Consider the following 21,822-nt stretch of genomic DNA (forward strand, 5'->3'; position numbering starts at 1 on the left):
TGCGATTACCCCGCATCTGTCCAATGTGATGCAGGCAGCACGCCAACTTCATGCTGCCTGCTTATTGCCATGATTGTAGCTAACCATTCTGTCGAGTGGCTGAACACCTCAGCAGGGGGCCCAAAATTGTGAGAGTTAAAACGAGGCTGCACTACTGCAAGCCGGCCTGCACCTCTTAAAGGGGAGGTGCATTGTGGCCGGAGCAGGTGGTGGAAGTCCTTGTACAAGTCACTCTGACATGGAAAAAGACTGAATAATGGCACAACATGGAAGAGAGTGGCTCCAAGGTTCTCAGACACTCTATTAGAGGTCTTGGTGGAGGAAGTGGAAATGAGGACAGAAGTGCTATAGCCACAGGAGGCCAGGAGGCCCTTCAGACAAATGCTCGAAAAAGCAGTGGGAGCAGTCAGCCGTGGAGATCAATGCCAGGAGTCAAGCCGCAAGGACTTGGATGCAGTGCTGCAAAACATTCAATGACCTCACATGAGTGGTCAAGGTCAGTGAATTTATTTTCAAATGCCGTCTCCCACCAACTGCACCACTAGGCTCACACACTGCTCATTAACCTACCAACAAACTCTATCAATCATGACTCATAACTAACATCCATAGCTGCACCTCACCCTCACACACTTAGCACTGCTGCAAGCCTCACACCCACATCTCACAACTTGCATACACTGCCAATTATTCAGACATTACAGCCACATCACCCAAACAGATTGCACCACGCTTACTGACAAACTTCCCTCGATTTTGCAGGACAAGATGACATACAAAAAGAGGCAGCAGGAGCTAACCGGCAAGGGAAAGGTGTGTCTGTATGTCCTAACCCCCATGGAGGAGATGTGCTTGTCATCATTGGAGTGGCTATTGCTGAGGAAGTGCCACGGCGAGGCTGAACAGGGAAGTTGAAAGCATTCCTGATGATGATGGTATCCTCATATCTATTCCTCCTTCTCACATCCCACTTCCCCCTCATACCACAATCTCTTCTGATTTGCAAGCTGCAGATGGTGTAAGCATGTACCTCTTGTTTTCCTCCCTTCCCTCACCACAACCTTACCCTTGTGCCTTTCTCCTTTCAGATACCCAAGAACTGTAACCTGGCCAGGCAGTGCTGGAAGAGCAACAAGACACTGATGATGAAGCTCTTCAGCTGCTTACCGTATAACCGGTGGCAAGGGCTATGCCCTCACGGTGGCGAGGTTATGCAGCATGCAGCAAACCACCACTAATCTTGGCACCCACTCTGCCAAGTACTACAGGGCTCCACCCGAGCGATCCAGGCTGCAGAAGTGTTGTTTCAGCACACCAATACTCTGATCTATCACATTTCATGTGGCAGCATGACTTTTATTGTATGCATGCTGTGCACATGTGCATGGGTTCCGCTCAGGAGTTGTGAGGCATGTCATCAGCGGATAGCCCTTGTCGCCCAGCAGCCATCTTTTTGTTTGTCGTGGTGGCTCAAATTCAGATGGCATAGTGGACTGGTGCAGAATGAAGGCGACCTTGACTTGCATGATTCGTTGCCTATGATCAAACATCAGCTGGATGTTGAGGGAGTGGAATCCCTTTCGGTTGCAGTACATCTCAGAGTTGACATGCAGCACCTGCAAAGCGATGTGCATTCAGTCAATGGCACCTTGCTACATGGGGAAGCCTGCAGTCCTCACAAAGCCATGTGCTTGCACTGCCTGCTTCTCTCTTGCCAGAGAGAATGAAATGTAGTCAGCTTTCTTTGAATACAGAACCTCAGTGACCTTTTTTACGCAACAGTGGATGGCAAACTGTAAGATGTTGCAAATAGCTCCAGCTCCAGCCTGGAAAGAGCCCGATGCTTTAAAGTTCATGGCCACAGTAACCTTCATGGTCACTGGTAATGTGGTCCTTGCCCTGCTCTGAGGTTGCAGTTGTGGCTGCAGCAGGTGGCAGGTTTCAGCGAGGACGTCCTTACTGAAGCGTAGACATCTCAAACATTGTTCCTCTCTAAGGTTCAGGTAGGAGAATTGCTTCCTGAACACCCTGAGCAAATATGGCCTCCTGCTGAGAGCCTTTCTCCCACCTCTTCCTCATTCTTCCAGCAGTTTCTCCTGTTCTGCAGGACCTCTGTTCAATTTCCAAGTCATGCTGTATTCCAAGTGCAATTCCTACTAGTGCAACTGGTTTGTGCAGAAGTCTTGAAGTCAGGACAAAACCCTTCAGCTCCTGCCCCACTACTCCCTGGAGACTTTACCAACATTAAAGAACTCTAGAAAGCAACAAACGCTCATCTACAATTGCAAACAATACAATCTTAGCAACAGCCAATAGAAATCAATCAGCAACTAACCTGAAAGTAATTGGTGATCCCTTTAAATAGCACTGTTGAGGGGTCCTTCCTGCTGCTGAACATGTGTGAACTTAAGAGAGGGGGTTAACTGTAATTTTGTGCTCCAAAAAGGCAGTGCTGGCATCAAATCAGCATTGCACGCTAATTGATGTCATAATCTGCCTACTCTGCACACTTCTGGCAGACGCTCACTGCATGAATGCTGATGCCCTCATCAATATGGCGTCCAGCATTGCAGATGCCATTTTGCAACTCTAAAGGCATTCCAAAAATGGGCATTAAGGATCCAAATTTGTGCCAGTTGTTTCTGCAAATAAACACTTTTGTTACTTACAGGAAATTACACAACACTAGAATAATAATCCAATATTTCTTCCATAGTTTTCAATTAAATCTGAACTGAGCACCAGACTACTGAGAGAATTACTGAATTATTTCATGTGTAATAACATGTAGTGCTGGTCTGATGCCAAAACCATGAATCAGGTACTAAAACTCGAACTAGCCCGATGCGAACCCAAGTGAGACTCCCTGCTATGTTCGCTGGTATCAAGCTAAGACCTTGACACCTGATTGAGGCTATATTACTTTGTATCTGCAACATAGGTTGAAATAAAACTTCTTTGCATCAACACTACAGTAAAGGGTTGAATTTCCAAGGAAATTCTCTTGATTGTCTGCCATAACTTCAGTGGAAGATCTGTGGGAACCCCAGAGTAATCCCATTAACTAAAGTTACGGCAGATTGTCAGGACTACCCCCATGGAAATTCAACCCTATACTGTGAATCCATAGTGTGAATTTTGCAATTTACTACTCCCAATGTAGAGTTTTGTGTGGGGGAAGATGCAGGATACGAATGAACGTCAGCATATCTGATCCGTGCCTCACCCAATTATCTTGTTATTCACTTCAATGGAGTGAAAATTGTGCGGAGGATGAATCGGACGCAGGTCAATCCGATTGAATTCCTGACATGTGCTCTCATTGTGCGGAACTCTGCTCCACAGAAATGTACTGCCACTTGAGCTCACAGGATGTGAAATCTAGTGAACAAAGGGAAAGCTTTCTCCATTCTTTATCTTGAAAAACATTAATATTGGCCCTGAATTTGCAGTCGGAGGTTTCCCGTGGAAAATGCCTCCAATCCACAAATAAAATGTCTGCGTAACTGGTGGCTCAGGAGACGAGGCATAAGTTTAGGGCCTAGGGACAGCACGGGCCAGCCCACACTGCGATATGTGTGCGTGCTAGGTCCGTGCAGCAGAGCAGGTCTCCAGTCATCTTGGGTAATCCTTACCACTGGACCAAGACCTAGCTCTGTCAAGCCCGTGTGGTGGCTGGTGTGCACCAGCCACAACACGTTAAAAAAATCCACACACAAGCATCTTCCACCCTTCAGGATGTAGTTCAGGACCTGGAATATTAGGTTCTTCATTGGAACACCTGTGACCTTATCTTCTTTTGGCGTGGAAGCAAGTCATCCTTATTTCGAGGGATTGCCTATGATATCAGGAGGTTTTTTTTAATTTCAAAATATACTTTATTCATATAAAAATTTGCACAATACATTCAAAAGCAGTTCAGTACATTTGGATGCGGTTAGCAATTCCATACATTACATTTGGATGCTGACCGCAGTTCCGTTCAATACATTTCTTTACTTTACATTTCAAGGTATGATTCATACAATCCAGGATACTTTGTGGTACGTTCATCAAGTTCCATTACATGTGTCACCATACAGTACACAGTGAGGGTACAGTTACATTTGTTTCCAACATGCATTACACAACAGAACTTGCATTTTACATGGCACTACATAGGTGTTTGCAGATCATGGAGCTCTATGTATACAAAAGGTTTACCATTGCAGCCCGAGGGGAGTTTTATACTGATTCCATCCCCTGGGTTTACTGTGGCGGAAGGGCTTTAAACTGTGGCCCTTCCCCACCGTGCCTTTGCAGCGGCTGCACCAATTTTAAGTGCGTCCCTCAGCGTGTGGTCCTGGATCTTGGATTGCCTCAGTCTGCAACACGCAGACGTGGACATCTCCTTGCTCTGGAGAACCAGCAAGTTTCGGCAAGACCAAAGTGAGTCTTTCACCGAGTTGATGGCCCTCCAGCAGCAGGTGATGTCTGTCTCGGTGTGTGTCCCTGGGAACAGCCCGTAGAGCACAGAGTCTTGTGTTATGGAGCTGCTTGGGATGAACCTCGACAGCAACCACTGCATCTCTTTCCAGACCTGCCTTGCAAAGGCGCAATCTTGAAGTAGGTGGGTGACAGTCTCGTCCGCCCCGCAGCCGACTCGGGGGCACCGTGCCGTGCTGCTGAGATGTCGGCTGTGCATGAACGCTCTGACGGGTAGGGCCCTCCTCACCGCCAACCAAGCTACATCTTGGTGCTTGTGTGACAGCTCTGGCGATGAGACGTTCTGCCAAATGAGTTCGACAGTCTGCTCAGGGAACCTCCCGACAGGGTCCACTCTCTCCTTCTTTTGTAGGGCGTCCAGGACCTTACGTGCTGACCGCTGTTTTATGGCTTTATGGTCAAATGGGTTTTTTGTGAAAAACTTTTCCACGAAGGACAGGTGGACAGGCATGGTCCAGCTGGTGGGGCCGTTTCGCGGCATCATGGCCAGACCCATCCTTCGCAACACCGGGGACAGGTAGAACCTCAGCACGTAGTGACACTTGGTGTTTGCGTACCGGGGGTCTGTGCCCAGCTTGATGCAGCCGCACACAAAGGTGGCCATCAGGATGAGGGCCACGTTCGGAACATCCTTTCCTCCATTGTCCAGAGATTTATACATTTTGTCTCTGCGGACATGGTCCATTTTGGACCTCCGGACAAAGTGGAAGACGGCCCGAGTGACTGCCGCGGCACAGGAGCGAGAGATGGGCCAGACCTGTGCCACGTGCAGCAACCCCAAGAGCACCTCACTCCTGATGACCAGGTTCTTTCCTGCCATGGAGAGGAAGTGCAGCTTCCACCATCCCAGTTTTTGCTTCACTTTGACCATGCGCTCGTCCCAGTTTTTGGCGCACGCCCCGTCCACTCCGAACCATATTCCCAACACCTTCAGGTAATCTGGCTTCACGGTGAAGGGAATAAAGGATCGGTCAGGCACCCAGTTGCCAAAGAACATGGCCTCGCTTTTGCTGTGATTGACCTTCGCTCCCAAGACCAGTTCAAACTGGTCGCAGATTGTGAGCAATCTGTGGACCGACTGCAGATCCGAGCAAAAGATGGCTACGTCGTCCATGTACAGGGAGGTCTTGACCCGAGCGCCTCCGCTGCCTGGGATCGTCACCCCTCTAATGCCCACATCCTTCCTGATGGACCCGGCAAAGGGCTCGATACAAGACACAAACAAGAGAGACGAGAGAGGACAGCCTTGCCTGACTCCAGATCTGATCGGAAAGCTTTCAGTTTCCCACCCGTTGAGTAGAACTGCGCTACTGATGTCTCTGTAGAGCAGTTGGATCCAATTGCGGATACCCTCCCCAAACCCCATTTTGGAGAGCACGTCCATCAGGTATGTGTGCGATATCCTGTCAAAGGCCTTCTCCTGGTCTAAGCTGATTACCCCCCTGTCCCACACGTAAGCGATCGTATCCCTGAGTAGCTCCAGGCTATCAGAGATCTTCCTGCCGGGGACAGCGCAGGTCTGGTCCAGGTGAATCACCAGCTCAAGAGCAGACTTGACCCTGTTGGCAATGACCTTTGACAGGATCTTGTAGTCCACATTGAGCAGCGAAATGGGCTGCCAGTTTTTGATTTCCTCCCTCTCCCCCTTCTGCTTGTAGATGAGGGTGATGATGCCTTCCCTCATTGATTCTGACATACTGCCAGCCAGAAGCATACTCTCGTACACTTCCAGCAGGTCTGGGCCTATTCAGTCCCACAGGGCCGAATATAACTCGACCGGTAAGCCGTCGCTTCCGGGAGTTTTACTCGTCGCAAGGGACCGGATAGCCTTTGTCACCTCATCCAGAGTTAACGGGTGGTCCAGACTCTCCCGCTCGCTGTCGTCTAGGACCTCTGTGATAGACGACAGGAACAACTGGGAGGCCGCGCGGTCTGTGGGCTTGACGTCATACAGCCTGGCATAGAAGGATTTGCTAATCCTCAGCATGTCAGGCTGCGAAAACGTCACAGAACCGTCTTCTTCCTTTAGGCTGGTGATCACAGTGCTCCCCCCGTGTACCTTTTGGAAAAAGAAGTGCGAACACGTCTCATCCTGCTCGACGGAGCGGACTCTGGAGTGAAAAATGATTTTGGAGGATTCTGAGGCAAAGTGCGAGGCTTGCTGGAACTCTTCGAGTTCCTCCGCGACATCGACCCCCATCGACTGCAACAGGAGCAGGTTTTGCATGTTCTTCTGGAGTTGGAACAATTCCCTCTGTCTCCCTCTCGCCTCCTGAACACCTTTGAGGATGAAGAACCTCTTAATGTTTGTCTTGATTGTTTCCCACCAGTGCATGGGGGAATCGCAGAGGGGTTTTACGGTTCTCCAACCTTTGTAATCGCTCTTGAGTTCCTCCACGTTTTCCAGAGTCAACGGTTTCACATTCAGCTTCCATATCCCTCTGCCAACTTTCTGGTTTTCCTGTGGGCGACAGTTGGCCAGTAGGAGGCAGTGGTCAGAGAAGAACACCGGTGTGATGTCGGTGGATCTGACCTTGAGCGTGTGGGACACAAACAGGAAGTCTATTCTGGAATGGGCGGACCCATCTGGTCTCGACCAGGTGTATCTGCGCAGTGCTCCGTCTGCAGGGTTGCTGAAGACGTCACACAGTTTGGCGTCTTTTACCGCGTCCATCAGGAGTCTGGACATGGTGTCCAGCTTGCTGTCGGCTCTGCTGGATCATCCAGCCGCATCGATGATGCAGTTGAAATCACCGCCCGGAATGACCGACCTGGACATCGCCAGCAGCAGTGGGAGCTGCTGGAAGAGGGCCAGCTGCTCGCTTCTGAGAGGCGAGGCATACACGTTAATTAGCCTTAGAGGGGAATTTTTGTACATTACATCTGCTACGAGAGGAGGCGGCCGCCCACCACCTCCTTAACTTCAGTGATGGTGAAGTGGCCTCCCCGCAGGAGAATGCCTAGGCCGGAAGACCGGCAGTCGTTGCCTCCTGACCATATGGATGGTTCATGGTCCCACCATCATGACCACTGCTGGTAACTGCTGGAGTGCGGCAGCCCCCACTCCTGCAAGAACAACAGGTCTTCTTTGACCTTGGTGAGGTACCCCAAGGTGGAAACATATCGCGTAGTGGATTTTACGCTACGCACGTTAATAGATGCAATTTTTAAATCCATGTTTAAGTTACAGGTTACAGTTCAAAACATTTACATTTCAAATAAACTGTCCTTTACATTGGAGACCTGCCCAGTGGCCGGTTCCTGCATACATAGATTTTCACTGTAAAAGTCTACTTCACCTGGGCTGGTATACTGGTCATCCTCTCCCGTGGGAGTGTTTCGACCAGGGGACTGGTGTCGTGTTGTCAGAAAGTCCGATATGACCTCTGCACTGTCCTCGCCTGGTGTTGGTGGTTCCCTCTTTTCCTCACTCACAACTTTCTCGAGCTGGCGTGCTTCGATCGCTGCGTCGCTCCCGGTATTCCGGAGGTGGGGTGTGCTGGGCACTTCACTGCTCCCGTTATCCCGGAGCTGGGCTGTGCTGGTCGCTTCTTCGCTCCCGGTGTTCCGGAGCTCGTGTGCGCTGGGCACTTCGCTGCTCCCGGATTCCCGGAGCGGGGCTATACTGGTCGCTTCACTGCTCCTGGTCGCCTGTGGCTGTGGGTTGGCGTATTGCTTCTTGTTCTGGTGGTGGTAGTGAGGGGCTTTGTCTCGCCTTTCGTCATCCGACGAGCTGATATCACTGCTGTCTGTCGTGGATGTAAGCTGCCTCTTCCCTTTCGTTTCAGCAGGGGCCCTTGCTTGCCTCTTTTCCTTCTGCTTGCGGGCCTTTTTCTTGACAGTCTCCCATCCCACTTCATCATCTGCTGCCTCCTCGTTCATGGACTCGGTGCGCTGGGGGAGAGCTTCGCTGCTGGGTGCTGGTGTCTCTCAGCTCATCGTAGCAGGCTTCTTTTCCTCCCTGACCCGTTCCGAGTCCATGAGCGGTTTTTTCTTTGCCCAGTGTGTTGGTCAGGGGGAGGGTATGGGTCTCCTCTGGAGCGTTGTGTTCCTCAGCTTCCTCCTCCTCTCATGCAATGTTCTTTGCTGCCTGCGCATAGCTGAAGTTGCGTTTGGGGCAGTTTTTGTAAAGATGCCCAGCCAGACCACAAAGGTTGCAGCACTTGGTCTCTTTACAGTCCTTTGTCTGGTGGCCTTCCTATGATATCAGGAGGTATGGAGATTCGCGGTCCTGGGCCTCTCCATGTACCCATGGGTAGAGGCCCATGTATCCCAGGGGTGTAGGTAATTCGCAAGCGCCTCTGGTATCACGTGGGCCGGCCCAACTAATAAAAGCAGGGAATCCCCATTCATAGTTAAGGGTATTCGGTATATACGGAAACCCCATAAGCATGAATGAGAATCCCTCCAAAAATATATCTATACATCAAGTAAATTTTTAAAAATTACATATTTAAAATTAATTAAAATGCAATTTACTTAAATATTTAAAACAGGAAAATTATTTTTTTTTTAAATAAATTTAAATGTTTTAAAGGCCATGCTTGACAGGAGCTGAAAGGATACAAGATGATGGTATCCTCATACATTATCCTCCTTCTGGCATGCACCTCTTGGGAGTTTCGTGTCGGGCATGCAATGCAACGAGTTCAGCCAGTGGTTGACCAAGAAGATGGAGAGAAGAATGAAGAAGAAGAAGAAAAAACAACAACAACACTTGATTTCACACTCAACCACCAGCTCCTCGGATGCTGCCTGACCTGTTGAGTAGTTGCAGCAGTAAACACCTCAAAGCGCTGGAGAACTACCACCAGCGCTGCCTCCGCAAGATCCTGCAAATCCACTGGGAGGATAGATGCACCAATGTCAGTGTTCTCGATCAGACCAACATCCCCAGTATCGAAGCACTGACCACACTTGACCTTTGGGCAGGCCACATCGTCCGCATGGCTGACACGAGACTCCCAAAGCAAGCGCTCTACTCGGAAGTCCTACATGGCAAGCGAGCCCCAGGTGGACAGAGGATACGTTTCAAGGACACCCTTAAAGCCTTCTTGATAAAGTAAAACATCCCCACCTGCACCTGGCAATCCCTGGCCCAAGACTGCCCTAAGTCGAGGAAGAGCATCTGGGAGGGCGCTGAGCACCTCGAATCTTGTCGCCAAGAGTATGCAGAAACCAAACGCAGACAGCAGAAGGAGTGTACGGCAAACCAGATTCACCACCCACCCTTTCCTTTAACCACTATCTGTCCCACTTGTGACAGAGACTGTAATTCCCATATTATACTGTACAGTCACCTGAGAACTCACTTTTAGAGTGGAAGCAAGTCCTCCCCAATTTTGAGGGACTGCCTATGATGATGATGGTGATTTGCAGCATTCCCTATCTTCTCAGAGGCCTTGCAAACATCCAGCAACACTCCCTGCACTCCCAAAGAACTTTTAACATGTATTGCATCAAGCCACTACTTCAATAAAATATTTAAAAATCCAGTCCAAATGCTTAAATGCAAACTTACCTGAAAGATGTTTGTGTCCCTTTAAGAACTGCTGACAGTATCTCTGTTAGTCTGTCGCTTTTCAGAGCGAGCATAGGGCCCAGCGCTAAACTCAATGTAAAGGTCCAAGTTTGCAGAGCGTGATGTCTGCGTCATGCTCTCCATATTTGCATCTCAAGGTATCAGTACCACTAAGGCCCTCACCAAAATGGCAGCCGCTGAGTCCCACACCAGAGAAGGGCATTTGACTGGCAGCCACAATTGTTTCTAGGATGGCGGTGGTAACTCGTGGCGGTAAGAAGCCTAATTTCTGGGCCATGGATTTCATTACATTGAGAGAGAACATTCATTTAAATATTTATTAATATTCTTATGGCAATTTCTGCAATTAATATTACAAATGCACAACACTTTTTAATACAATACCAGACCTGAGCTTAAAAAAATTGAGAAAGGTACTTAAAGCACTTTTATGCATATCTGTTGCATTTTTCCAAATTCACTTTCGCAGTAGGGTATATTTCACAAATTTACCCCCCCCAGCACAGAGCTTCTCCCATTGGGAGCGCATAATGCCATAGAAATCTTGCAGGGCCTACTGACTTCCATGCTTAAATTCTCCATATGCACAACTCCATGTTGAAAGTGTGACTTTGTAAAATGTCCCTTAATATTTGTACTTATGGCTGGATTAGACGTTGATCCATGTGACCCATATGGAACATGTTGGGCCATTTTATCCTCCAACAGCCAAGTCTGATATATGTAGTGGGAGAGGGAGGGCAGAAGTTAGGCAATAGCAACATGGGCTAAGTCATATCAGGAATTTGAACATGGAGGTCAGCTTGAATTCCCAATATTCACTCATGTTGTGCAAAGCTCTGTCTATGAGTGCTTAAATGGTAAACTGACGATTGAGCTGCCGCCAACATGTCGATGAAGTTTAGGTAATACATTGGCCATGACTCCCAAGGTGCCCATTACTCTGCAGGGTATGCCAGTATCATAAAATTGTACCTTTTAAAACAAATTACAGGGTAAATGTTATCTTTGTGCTCTCCAGGCATGGAGTCTTGCCCACTGGGAGCACACACCGGGAAATTACCAGAGTGCAGCCCTTGATTTTCCACTTATTCATTTCAATGGAGGTAGGGAGAAAATCACACAAGGTTATCACTATGTCTGAAAAGACAACATTACAGTTAACTCCTTAACATTGTGCCTGGATAGAATTAGTGGTTAAAAAGAATGAGTCACATTCAAGTGAAGTACATGACAGAAAGTGACATGTAGGTGTGAGTGCTGGGGCAGAAACAATTAGAGATGGGATGGATTTTCTGGTTTGCTTGACCCCCATTTGGCTTAACTGAGCTTCAATACATATGTGAAGAGCTAAATTTGTAGTCAAAGCCTTTGCAGTAGTTCTGAATTGATCTGCGTTCCTTATGACATAGCAAGTTCTGCTGGTTGGGATGATTTGCAAAATGAGCTGAGGCAACCCAGGTTGGAAAAAATAAGTGTTTTGGCTCAATACTGTGCGCACCCTGCTGGATACCGATGGTAGTGGCAGGCTGCTACAAATTGACACTTCACGACTGCTTCACCGTGTCCTGTTGTACAACTGAGTGATTCAACTGTTGTGGAAAGTATGCCAATATCAGACTCCATTTTGAATCCTTTTTTTAGCATTTATATATAAATGCTTGCTTTTTTTGAAGGTTAATGGGACAGTATCAAATTCCAATCTGTTGACCTTGAAAAATGCAACTGAAGAGACTGCCGGAAAGTACATCTGTGATGCTAATGTTCCAGGGACTAATCTACAACGCAGTTCTTACGTTAATGTCATCATTAAAGGTAAGATGGAAGGTGTTAAATTGTCATCGTTAAAGGTAAGATGGAAGGTGGAATGCCATCATTAAAGTTAAGATTGAAGGTGTTAAACTGTTATCATTAAGAGCAATTTCTTTACACAGAGCGTTACTGGAGCCTCATTTCAGTATTCAAATTGGGGTGTTATGCCGTACATAGAATTCCAACACCATTTTAAGGTACCAATGGACAGGGTATGCTCCATGCATGCTCCGTCCATTGCTACCAGTGACAGATCAGCCTAACCAGCAGTCCTTAAAGGGATCACTGCAGACCGCTCAGAAAAATGGCCAGGGTAATTTTAAAATTTTCTTTATGGGGTTAGAAGGAGCATGAATTCTCCTCCTGGTCCCACAAAAGTCTTACAATCTACTGCCGACTCCTTCGAGCCACCTCCCATGATTGCATCCCCCTCACTATAACTTGTAACTTCCATGGAGAAGCCGGCAGATTTCTCAAATACTCCATGCCCCCAGTTAGCAAGTTGTTCATGAGCATTGGTTCACTAAAATAGTCTGGGCTATTATTGGAACAAAATCTGAGGGACAGGATAAATCTTCATTTAGAAAGACATGAATTTATCAAGGACAGTCAGCATGGATTTGTTAATGGAAGGTTGTGTCTGACTAACTTGATTGCATTTTTTGAGGTGGTAACAAGGAGGGCCGATGGCGGTAATGCACTTGATGTGATGTATATGGATTTTAGCAAGGCTTTTGAAAAGGTCCCATGTGGCAGACTGGTCACGAAAGTAAAAGCCCATGGGATCCAGGGCAAAGTCGCAAGTTGGATCCAAAATTGGCTCAGAGACAGGAAGCAAAGAGTGATGGTTGATGGATGCTTTTGTGACTGGAAGGTTGTTTTCCAGTGGGGTTCCGCAGGGCTCACTACTAGGTCCCTTGTTTTTTGTGGTATATATCAATGATTTAGACTTGAATGTAGGGGGTATGATTAAGAAGTTTGCAGATTATACTAAAATCGGCTGTGTGGTTAATAATGAAGAAGAAAGCTGCGGACTGCAGGAAGATATCAATGTACCGGTCAGGTGGACAGAACAGCGGCAAATGGAATTCAATCCGGAGAAGTGTGGGATAATGTATTTGGGGAGTGCTAATAAGGCAAGGGAATACACATTAAATGGTAGGACACTGAGAAGTGTAGAGGAACAAAGGGACCTTGGAGTTCAGGACTACAGATCCCTGATTGTAGCAGGCCAGGTAGATAAGGTGCTTAAGAAGGCATACAGAACACTTGCCTTTATTAGGTGAGGCATAGAATACAAGAGCAGGGAGGTTATGCTTGAACTGTATAAAACACTAGTTCTGGTCGTCACATGACAGGAACGATGTGATTGCACTAGAGAGGGTACAGAGGAGATTTCTGAGAATGTTGCCTGGACCGGAAAATTTTAGCTTTGAGGAAAGATTGTATAGGCTGGATTTGTTTTCTTTGGAACAGAAGAGGCTGAGGGGAGACCTGATTGAGATGTATACAATTATGAGGGGCCTAGGTAGAGTGGATAAGAAGAACCTAGTTCCCTTAGCAGAGGGATCAACAACTAGCAGGCATAGATTTAAAGTAATTGGTAGGAGGTTTAGAGGGGATTTGATGGGAAATTTCTTCACCCAGAGGATGTTGGGGGTTTGGAACGACCTGCCTGAAAGGGTGTTAGAGGCAGAATCCCTTACCATATTTAAAAAGTACTGAGATATGCATTTGAAGTGCCATAACCTACAGGGCTACTGACCAAGAGCTGGAAAGTGGGATTAGGCTGAATAGCTCTTTGTCAGCCAGCGCAGACACAATGGGCCGAAATGGCCTCCTTCCGAGCCGTAAATTTCTATGGTTCTGTGATAATTTTTTGGGTTTTTACTTCGATGTTTTCCTTGTCCTCAGCAAGACTTGCTCCATATATCTATTATATATCTAAATATGTGGCACTGTAGTATACCCAGGGCTTAAACAGAAACCCTTATCACTGTGATTAGCTTCTTGAATATGTCGCAAGCTCTCTCATGATCTCCTAGAAAATGATAGGATAAGAACGGTATCAGAATGTGGCCCTGGCAATAAAGCATCGATCAAGTTTCTAAAGAAAGACAGCAGATAAGCAGGAGCAAAAACCGTACAACAAAATAAAGTGGTTTACAGAATCTGTTTATTTATCCTCAAACACAGAAAAGACCTTCCATTAATATCCATAATAATACTTGACCTGAGATAATATTCTTTCACAATATTGTTTTGTAAATTCTTGGTTTTTATTTCTGTGGAATCTCCTGTCTTTCTATTGAAGGCCTCAGAAGTACCGTTCCCTAGAAATACCCACAGCACCTCTTGAAATTTATACCAGGATCAAAAAAAATCAAAAATGTATCTTTCAAAATGAAGTAAAGCTGGCAATCATATTATTTAGAAATGCACAAAATGAATACTGTGGATAGGTGCTTTGGATTGACTGAACATCTTCTCCTAGCTGAAACTGTTACTATGTTACCCTGCTACAGATACTTAAAGACACAGAGATAGAATTTCCCACTAGAGCACCATGCCTTTGGTGAAAGATCAGCACAAACCTCTGAGATTGGTCATTTATGACATTTTTTCGGGGTCTCCACCGATCTTCTTCCAAAATTACAGTGTATAATCGAGAGAACCCGCGTGAAAATTCCAGGTGACCAAGAATATCTACTATTGGTACTATTGGTAGAATAGCACATTGGTACTAACGATATAGGTAAAAAACAGGAGGAAGTCCTACGAGACAAATTTAAGGAGCTAGGAACGAAATTAAAAAGTAGGACCTCAAAAGTAGTAATCTCGGGGTTGCTACCAGTGACACATGCTAGTCAGAGTAGGAATCGCAGGATAGTGCAGATGAATACGTGGCTTGAACAGTGGTACAGCAGGGAGGGTTTCAAATTCCTGGGGCATTGGAACCGGTTCTGGGGGAGGTGGGACCAGTACAAACCGGACGGTCTGCACCTGGGCAGGACTGGAACCAATGTCCTAGGAGGAGTGTTTGCTAGTGCTGTTGGGGAGGAGTTAAACTAATATGGCAGGGGGATGGGAACCAATGCAGGGAGACAAAGGGAAACAAAATGGAGACAGAAGCAAAAGACAGAAAGGAGATGAGTAAAAGTGGAGGGCAGAGAAACCCAAGGCAAAAAACAAAAAGGGCCACTTGGCAGCAAGATTCTAAAGGGTCTAAGTGGGTTAAAAGGGCAAGCCTGAAGGCTCTGTGCCTCAATGCGAGGAGTATTCGGAATAAGGTGGATGAATTAACTGTGCAGATAGCAGTTAACGGATACGATGTGGTTGGCATCATGTAGACATGGCTCCAGGGTGACCAAGGCTGGGAACTCAACATCCACGGGTATTCAACATTTAGGAAAGATAGACAGAAAGGAAAAGGAGGCGGGGTGGCGCAACTGGTTAAAGAGTAAATTAATGTTATTATAAGGAAAGACATTAGCTTGGATGATGTGGAATCGGTATGGGTGGAGCTACGTAATACCAAGGGGCAGAAAACGTTAGTGGGAGTTGTGTACAGACCTCCAAACAGTAGTAGTGATGTTGGGGAGGGCATCAAACAGGAAATTAGGGGTACGTGCAATAAAGGTGCAGCAGTTTCATGGGTGACTTTAATATGCAGATAGATTGGGCTAACCAAACTGGAAACAATACGGTGGAGGAGAATTTCCTGGAGTGCATAAGGGATGGTTTTCTAGACCAATATGTCGAGGAACCAACTTGGGGGGAGGCCATTTTAGACTGGGTGTTGTGTAATGAGAGAGGATTAATTAGCAATCTCATTGTGTGAGGCCCCTTGGGGAAGAGTAACCATAATATGGTGGAATTCTACATTAGGATGGAGAATGAAACAATTAATTCAGAGACCATGGTCCAGAACTCAAAGAAGGGTAACTTTGAAGGTATGAGGCGTGAATTGGCTAGGATAGATTGGCGAATGATACTTAAGGGTTGACAGTGGATGGGCAATGGCAGATATTTAGAAACCGCATGGATGAACTACAACAATTGTACATCCCTGTCTGGCGTAAAAATAAAAAAGGGAAGGATACTCAACCATGGCTATAAAGGGAAATCAGGGATATTATTAAAGTGAAGGAAGTGGCATACAAATTGGCCAGAAATAGCAGTGACCCCGGGGACTGGGAGAAATTTAGAACTCAGCAAAGGAGGACAAAGGGTTTGATTAGGGCAGGGAAAATAGAGTACGAGAGGAAGCTTGCAGGGAACATTAAAATGGACTGCAAAAGCTTCTATAGATATGTAAAGAGAAAAAGGTTAGTAAAGACAAACGTAGGTCCCCTGCAGTCAGAATCAGGGGAAGTCATAACTGGGAACAAACAAATGGCAAATTGAACAAGTACTTTGGTTCGGTATTCACTCAGAAGGACACAAACAATCTTTCGGATATAAAAGGGGTCAGAGGATCTAGTAAGAAGGAGGAACTGAGGGAAATCCTTATTAGTCCGGAAATTGTGTTGGGGAAACTGATGGGATTGAAGGCCGATAAATCCCCAGGGCCTGATGGACTGCATCCCAGAGTACTTAAGGAGGTGGCCTTGGAAATAGCGGATGCATTGACAGTCATTTTCCAACATTCTATAGACTCTGGATCAGTTCCGATGGAGTGGACGGTAGCCAATGTAACCCCACTTTTTAAAAAAGGAGGGAGAGATATAACAGGGAATTATAGACCGGTCAACCTGACATCAGTAGTGAGGAAATTGATGCAATCAATTATTAAGGATGTCATAGCAGCGCATTTGGAAAGAGGTGACATGATAGGTCCAAGTCAGCATGGATTTGTGAAAGGGAAATCATGCTTGATAAATCTTCTGGAATTTTTTGAGGATGTTTCCAGTAGAGTGGACAAGGGAGAACCAGTTGATGTGGTCTATTTGGACTTTCAGAAGGCTTTCGACAAGGTCCCACACAAGAGATTAGTGTGCAAAGTTAAAGCACATGGGATTGGGGGTAGTGTGCTGACGTGGATTGAAAACTGGTTGTCAGACAGGAAGCAAAGAGTAGGAGTAAATGGATACTTTTCAGAATGGCAGGCAGTGACTAGTGGGGTACTGCAAGGTTCTGTGCTGGGGCCCCAGCTGTTTACATTGTACATTAATGATTTAGACGAGGGAATTAAATGTAATATCTCCAAATTTGTGGATGACACTAAGTTGGGTGGCAGTGTGAGCTGCGAGGAGGATGCTATGAGGCTGCAGAGTGACTTGGATAGGTTAGGTGAGTGGGCAAATGCATGGCAGATGAAGTATAATGCGGATAAATGTGAGGTTATCCACTTTGGTGGTAAAAACAGAGAGACAGACTATTATCTGAATGGTGACAGATTAGGAAAAGGGGAGGTGCAACGAGACCTGGGTGTCATGGTACATCAGTCATTGAAGGTTGGCATGCAGGTACAGCAGACGGTTAAAAAAGCAAATGGCATGTTGGCCTTCATAGCGAGAGGATTTGAGTACAGGATCAGGGAGGTGTTACTACAGTTGTACAGGGCCTTGGTGAGGCCACATCTGGAGTATTGTGTACAGTTTTGGTTTCCTAATTTGAGGAAGGACGTTCTTGCTATTGAGGGAGTGCAGCGAAGGTTCACCAGACTTATTCCCGGGATGGCGGGACTGACATATTAAGAAAGACTGGATAAACTGGGCTTGTATTCACTGGAGTTCAGAAGAATGAGAGGGGATCTCATAGAAATGTTTAAAATTCTGACGGGTTTAGACAGGTTAGATGCAGGAAGAATGTTCCCAATGTTGGGGAAGTCCAGAACCAGGGATCACAGTCTAAGAATAAGGGGTAAGCCATTTAGGACCGAGATGAGGAGAAACCTCTTCATCCAGAGAGTGGTGAATCTGTGGAATTCTCTACCACAGGAAGTTGTTGAGGCCAATTCACTAAATATATTCAAAAAGGAATTAGATCTAGTCCTTTCTACGAGAAAGCAGGAATGGGGTACTAAAGTTGCATGTTCAGCCATGAACTCATTGAATGGCGGTGCAGGCTCGAAGGGCCGAATGGCCTACTTCTGCACCTATTTTCTATGTTTCTATGTTTCTATTTCAAGATCTACCCCCATGGGGTTTCAACAGTATCTCTTTGCCTCTGCCACTTCCCACCCTTCCCCTCGGCCACCAGGCCAAACTTCCTCTCAGGTAACCCCTGCCTTAGCCCTGAACTCAAATTTGTCCATGAGATCCACTTCGTACTCCCTCGACCTTATTCCAACTAAAATGCCCAAATTCCTTTTCTGGCTCCCATGTTAGCTGATATTGTTAACAACTCTCTCTCCTCAGGTACTGACCTCCTCTCCCTCAAATCTGCCATCATTATTTATCTCCTCAAAAAAACAATCCTTGAGCCCACTGTCCTTGTAAACTACCGCCCCATCTGCAACCTCTATTTCCTCTCCAAAGTCCTTGAACATGTTGTCTCCTCCCAAGTCTGTGCCCATCTTTCCCGCAACTCCATATTATAACCCCTGCAATCCCTGCAGTCAGGTTTCTGTCTCTACCGAAATTGCTCTTATCAAAGTAACAATTTACATTCTAAGTGTGTTGCAAAGGAAAACCATCTCCCCTTGTCCTTCTCGACCTATCTGCAGCCTTTGACACGGTTGACCACTCCATCTCCTCAAACGCATCTCCACTGTTGTCCAGCTGGATGGGACTGCACTTACCTGGTTCCATTTTTATCTATGAAAGCAAAATGCTGTGGATGCTGGAAATCTGAAATAAAAGTCAGAAAATGCTGTAAATGCTCAACAGGTCAGGCATTATCTGTGGAGTGGGAAACAGAGTTAACATTTCAGGTCGATGACCTGATGAAAGGTCATCAACCTGAAGCGTTAACTCTATTTCTCATAGCCAGAGAATCACTTACATAAGAAATAGGAACAGGAGTAGGCCATACGGCCCCTCGAGCCTGCTCCGGCATTCAAAAGATCATGGCTGATCTGATCATGGACTCAGGTCTACTTCCCCGCCCACTCCCCATAACCCCTTACCCTGTTATCATTTAAGAAACTGTCTATTTCTGTCTGAAATTTATTCAATGTCCCAGCTTCCACAGCTCTCTGTGGCATCGAATTCCAGATTTACAACCCTCTGAGAGATTAAATTTCTCCTCATCTTAGTTTTAAATAGGCGGCCCCTTATTCTAAGATCATGCCCTCTAGTTCTCGTCTCCCCCATCAGTAGAAACATCCTGTTTGCATCCAGCTTGTCCCATCATAATCTTATACGTTTTGATAAGATCACCTCTCATTCTTCTGAATTCCAATGAGTAGAGGCCCAACCTACTCAACCGTTCCACATAAGTCAACCCCCTCATCTCCAGAATCAACCTAGTGAACCTTCTCTGAAGTGCCTCCAAAGCAAGTATATCCTTTCGTAAATATGGAAACCAAAACAGCACGCAGTATTCCAGGTGTGGCCTCACCAATACCTTGTATAGGTGTAGCAAGACTTCCCTGCTTTTATACTCCATCCCCTTTGCAATAAAGGCCAAGATACTATTGGCCTTCCTGATCACTTTCTGTACCTGCATACTATCATTTTGTGTTTCATGCACAAGTACCCCCAGGGCCCGCTGTACTGCAGCACTTTGCAATCTTTCTCCATTTAAATAATAACTTGCTCTTTAATTTTTTTCTGCCAAAGTGCATGACCTCACACTTTCCAACATTATACTCCATCTGCCAAATTTTTGCCCACTCACTTAGCCTGTCTATGTCCTTTCGCAGATTTTTTGTGTCCTCCTCACACATTGCTTTTCCTCCCATCTTTGTATCATCAGCAAACTTGGCTACGTTACACTCAGTCCCTTCTTCCAAGTCGTTAATATAGATTGTAAATAGTTGGGGTCCCAGCACTGATCCCTGTGGCACCCCACTAATTACTGGTTGCCAACCAGAGAATGAACCATTTATCCCGACTCTCTGTTCTGTTAGTTAGCCAATCCTCTACCTATGCTAATATATTACCCCTACCCCGTGAACTTTTATCTTGTGCAGTAATCTTTTATGTGCACCTTGTCAAGTGACTTCTGGAAATCCAAATACACCACATTAATTTGGTTTCCCTTTATCCACCCTATTCATTACATTCTCAAAGAACTCCAGCAAATTTGTCAAACATGACTTCCCCTTCATAAATCCATGCCGACTCTGCCTGACCGAATTTTGCTTTTCCAAATATCCTGCTACTGCTTCTTTAATAATGGACTCCAACATTTTCCCAACCACAGATGTTAGGCTAACTTTTTGTCTGCCTTCTTTTTTAAATAGCGGCGTTACATTTGCAGTTTTGCAATCTGCTGGGATCTCCTGCAATGGCTTCTCTTCCCACTCCCGCATCGTTAACTCTGGTGTCACCCAAGGATCTATCATTAGCCCCCTCATATTTCTCATCTACATGCTGACCCTCGGCGACATCATGTGAAAAACAGCGTCAGTTTCCACATGTACTGACGGCACCCAACTCTACCTCACCACCACTTCACTCAACGCCTCCACTGTCTCTAAATTGTCAGACTGCTTGTCCGACATCCAGTACTGGATGAGCAGAAATTTTCTCCAACTAAATATTGGGAAGACCGAAGTCATTGTGTTGACATTGAATGCAGACTTTCTGGCAGGCTTCCCAATGCACCAAGTATTCTTCTGTAGCCTGGCCCATCAAAGTCCTCATCTGAGTCCTCTGCAGCAGAACACATGTGTGACCTTGCCCTCCAGCGAGCTAGCATCTGCGTCATTATTTCTCCTTTCCCTGGCTACATTGCTGCTGTGTCTGGTGTCCCACCATGTGCAGTTCCCACCTGTGCGGCGCCTTCGGGACGGGTGACTGGGTGGCATCACTGGGACCCAGGTTGCCGGTTAGAGCATGGGCAGGAGCATTGGCGGTGCCCAGGCACGGCAGAGGAGCGGGAACGTCAGGGCGGATGAGCAGCAAGAGACCATGGCGGAGGTGCGGTGAATGATTGAGGCAGAGCGGTGAGAGATCGTGGCTAAGGTGTGACAAAAGTTGAGCGGCGAGAGATGATGACTGAAGTGCAGCAAATGAGGGTGCAGGGCCCAGAAGAGCCGAGGGCACAGGGACAGCACAGGCTAGCTCACACTGCCATATGTGTGCGCAGTAGTCTGTGCAGCAGAGCAGGTCTCCAGTCGTCCTGGTTTATCCTTGCCACGGGATAAAGGCCGAGCTCTGTCAAACCCGTGTGGTGGTTGATGTGCATCGGTTACCACATGTTAAAAAAAATCCACGCACAGGCATCTACCACCCCCTCAATTGGAGGAGTTCAGGACTGGAACATCGGGTCCTTCATTGAAACATCAACAAATTCAACCCTTTTGGTGTGGAAGCAAGTCATCCTCATTCGACGGGCCGCCTATGATGGTGATGATGATGCTATCCTCTAAGATACATGCTCTGTCAGTATCTGATCTGGTAGCTGTGAGTGTAAAATCAAGTGATGGTGTGTCTTCACCATCACTCTCTTTTTCTTTCTCCACTGCCTAGCTAGGTAGCATTTCTTGGGTATCTGAAAGGAAAAGGGCACAAGAGTAAGGGTGTGGTAAGGGCCAACACCGTCTCCTCCATGGAGGTTAGACCATGCAGGTGTGCCTCACCCCTCTGGTTAGTTTCTGCTGCCTCCAGTTGTGCATCACCTGCTCCTGCAAAAGCGAAGGAAGTGTGTCAGTGAGTGTCGTGCAATGTGTCTGGGTGCCATGATTGAATAGCTGGCTGTGTGCAAGCTGTGGGATGTGGGTCTGAAGCTTACAACAGTGCTACATGTGTGAGGGCGAGGTGAAGCATATAAATGTAGGTATGAGTCCTCATTGATAGAGATTGTTGGTAGGTGAGAAATGGGGGTGTCTTCTTCTTAGGTAGTCCCCTCGAGTCGACGATGACTTGCTT

The 21,822-nt window shown here is 46.6% G+C and overlaps 1 protein-coding gene across 1 annotated transcript in view; it reads left to right on the forward strand.

Annotated features, from left to right (window-relative positions):
- LOC139274592 (T-cell surface protein tactile-like) overlaps window positions 1-21,822 on the forward strand; it is a 172,333-nt gene that overhangs the window by 131,954 nt on the left and 18,557 nt on the right. Inside the window, exon 10 of the mRNA XM_070891272.1 lies at window positions 11,704-11,842. Coding sequence (XP_070747373.1) covers window positions 11,704-11,842 — 139 coding nt within the window. The remainder of the gene's footprint in view (window positions 1-11,703; window positions 11,843-21,822) is intronic.

Source organism: Pristiophorus japonicus, chromosome 10 (assembly GCF_044704955.1).
Source record: "Pristiophorus japonicus isolate sPriJap1 chromosome 10, sPriJap1.hap1, whole genome shotgun sequence".
Lineage (NCBI taxonomy): Eukaryota > Metazoa > Chordata > Chondrichthyes > Pristiophoridae > Pristiophorus > Pristiophorus japonicus.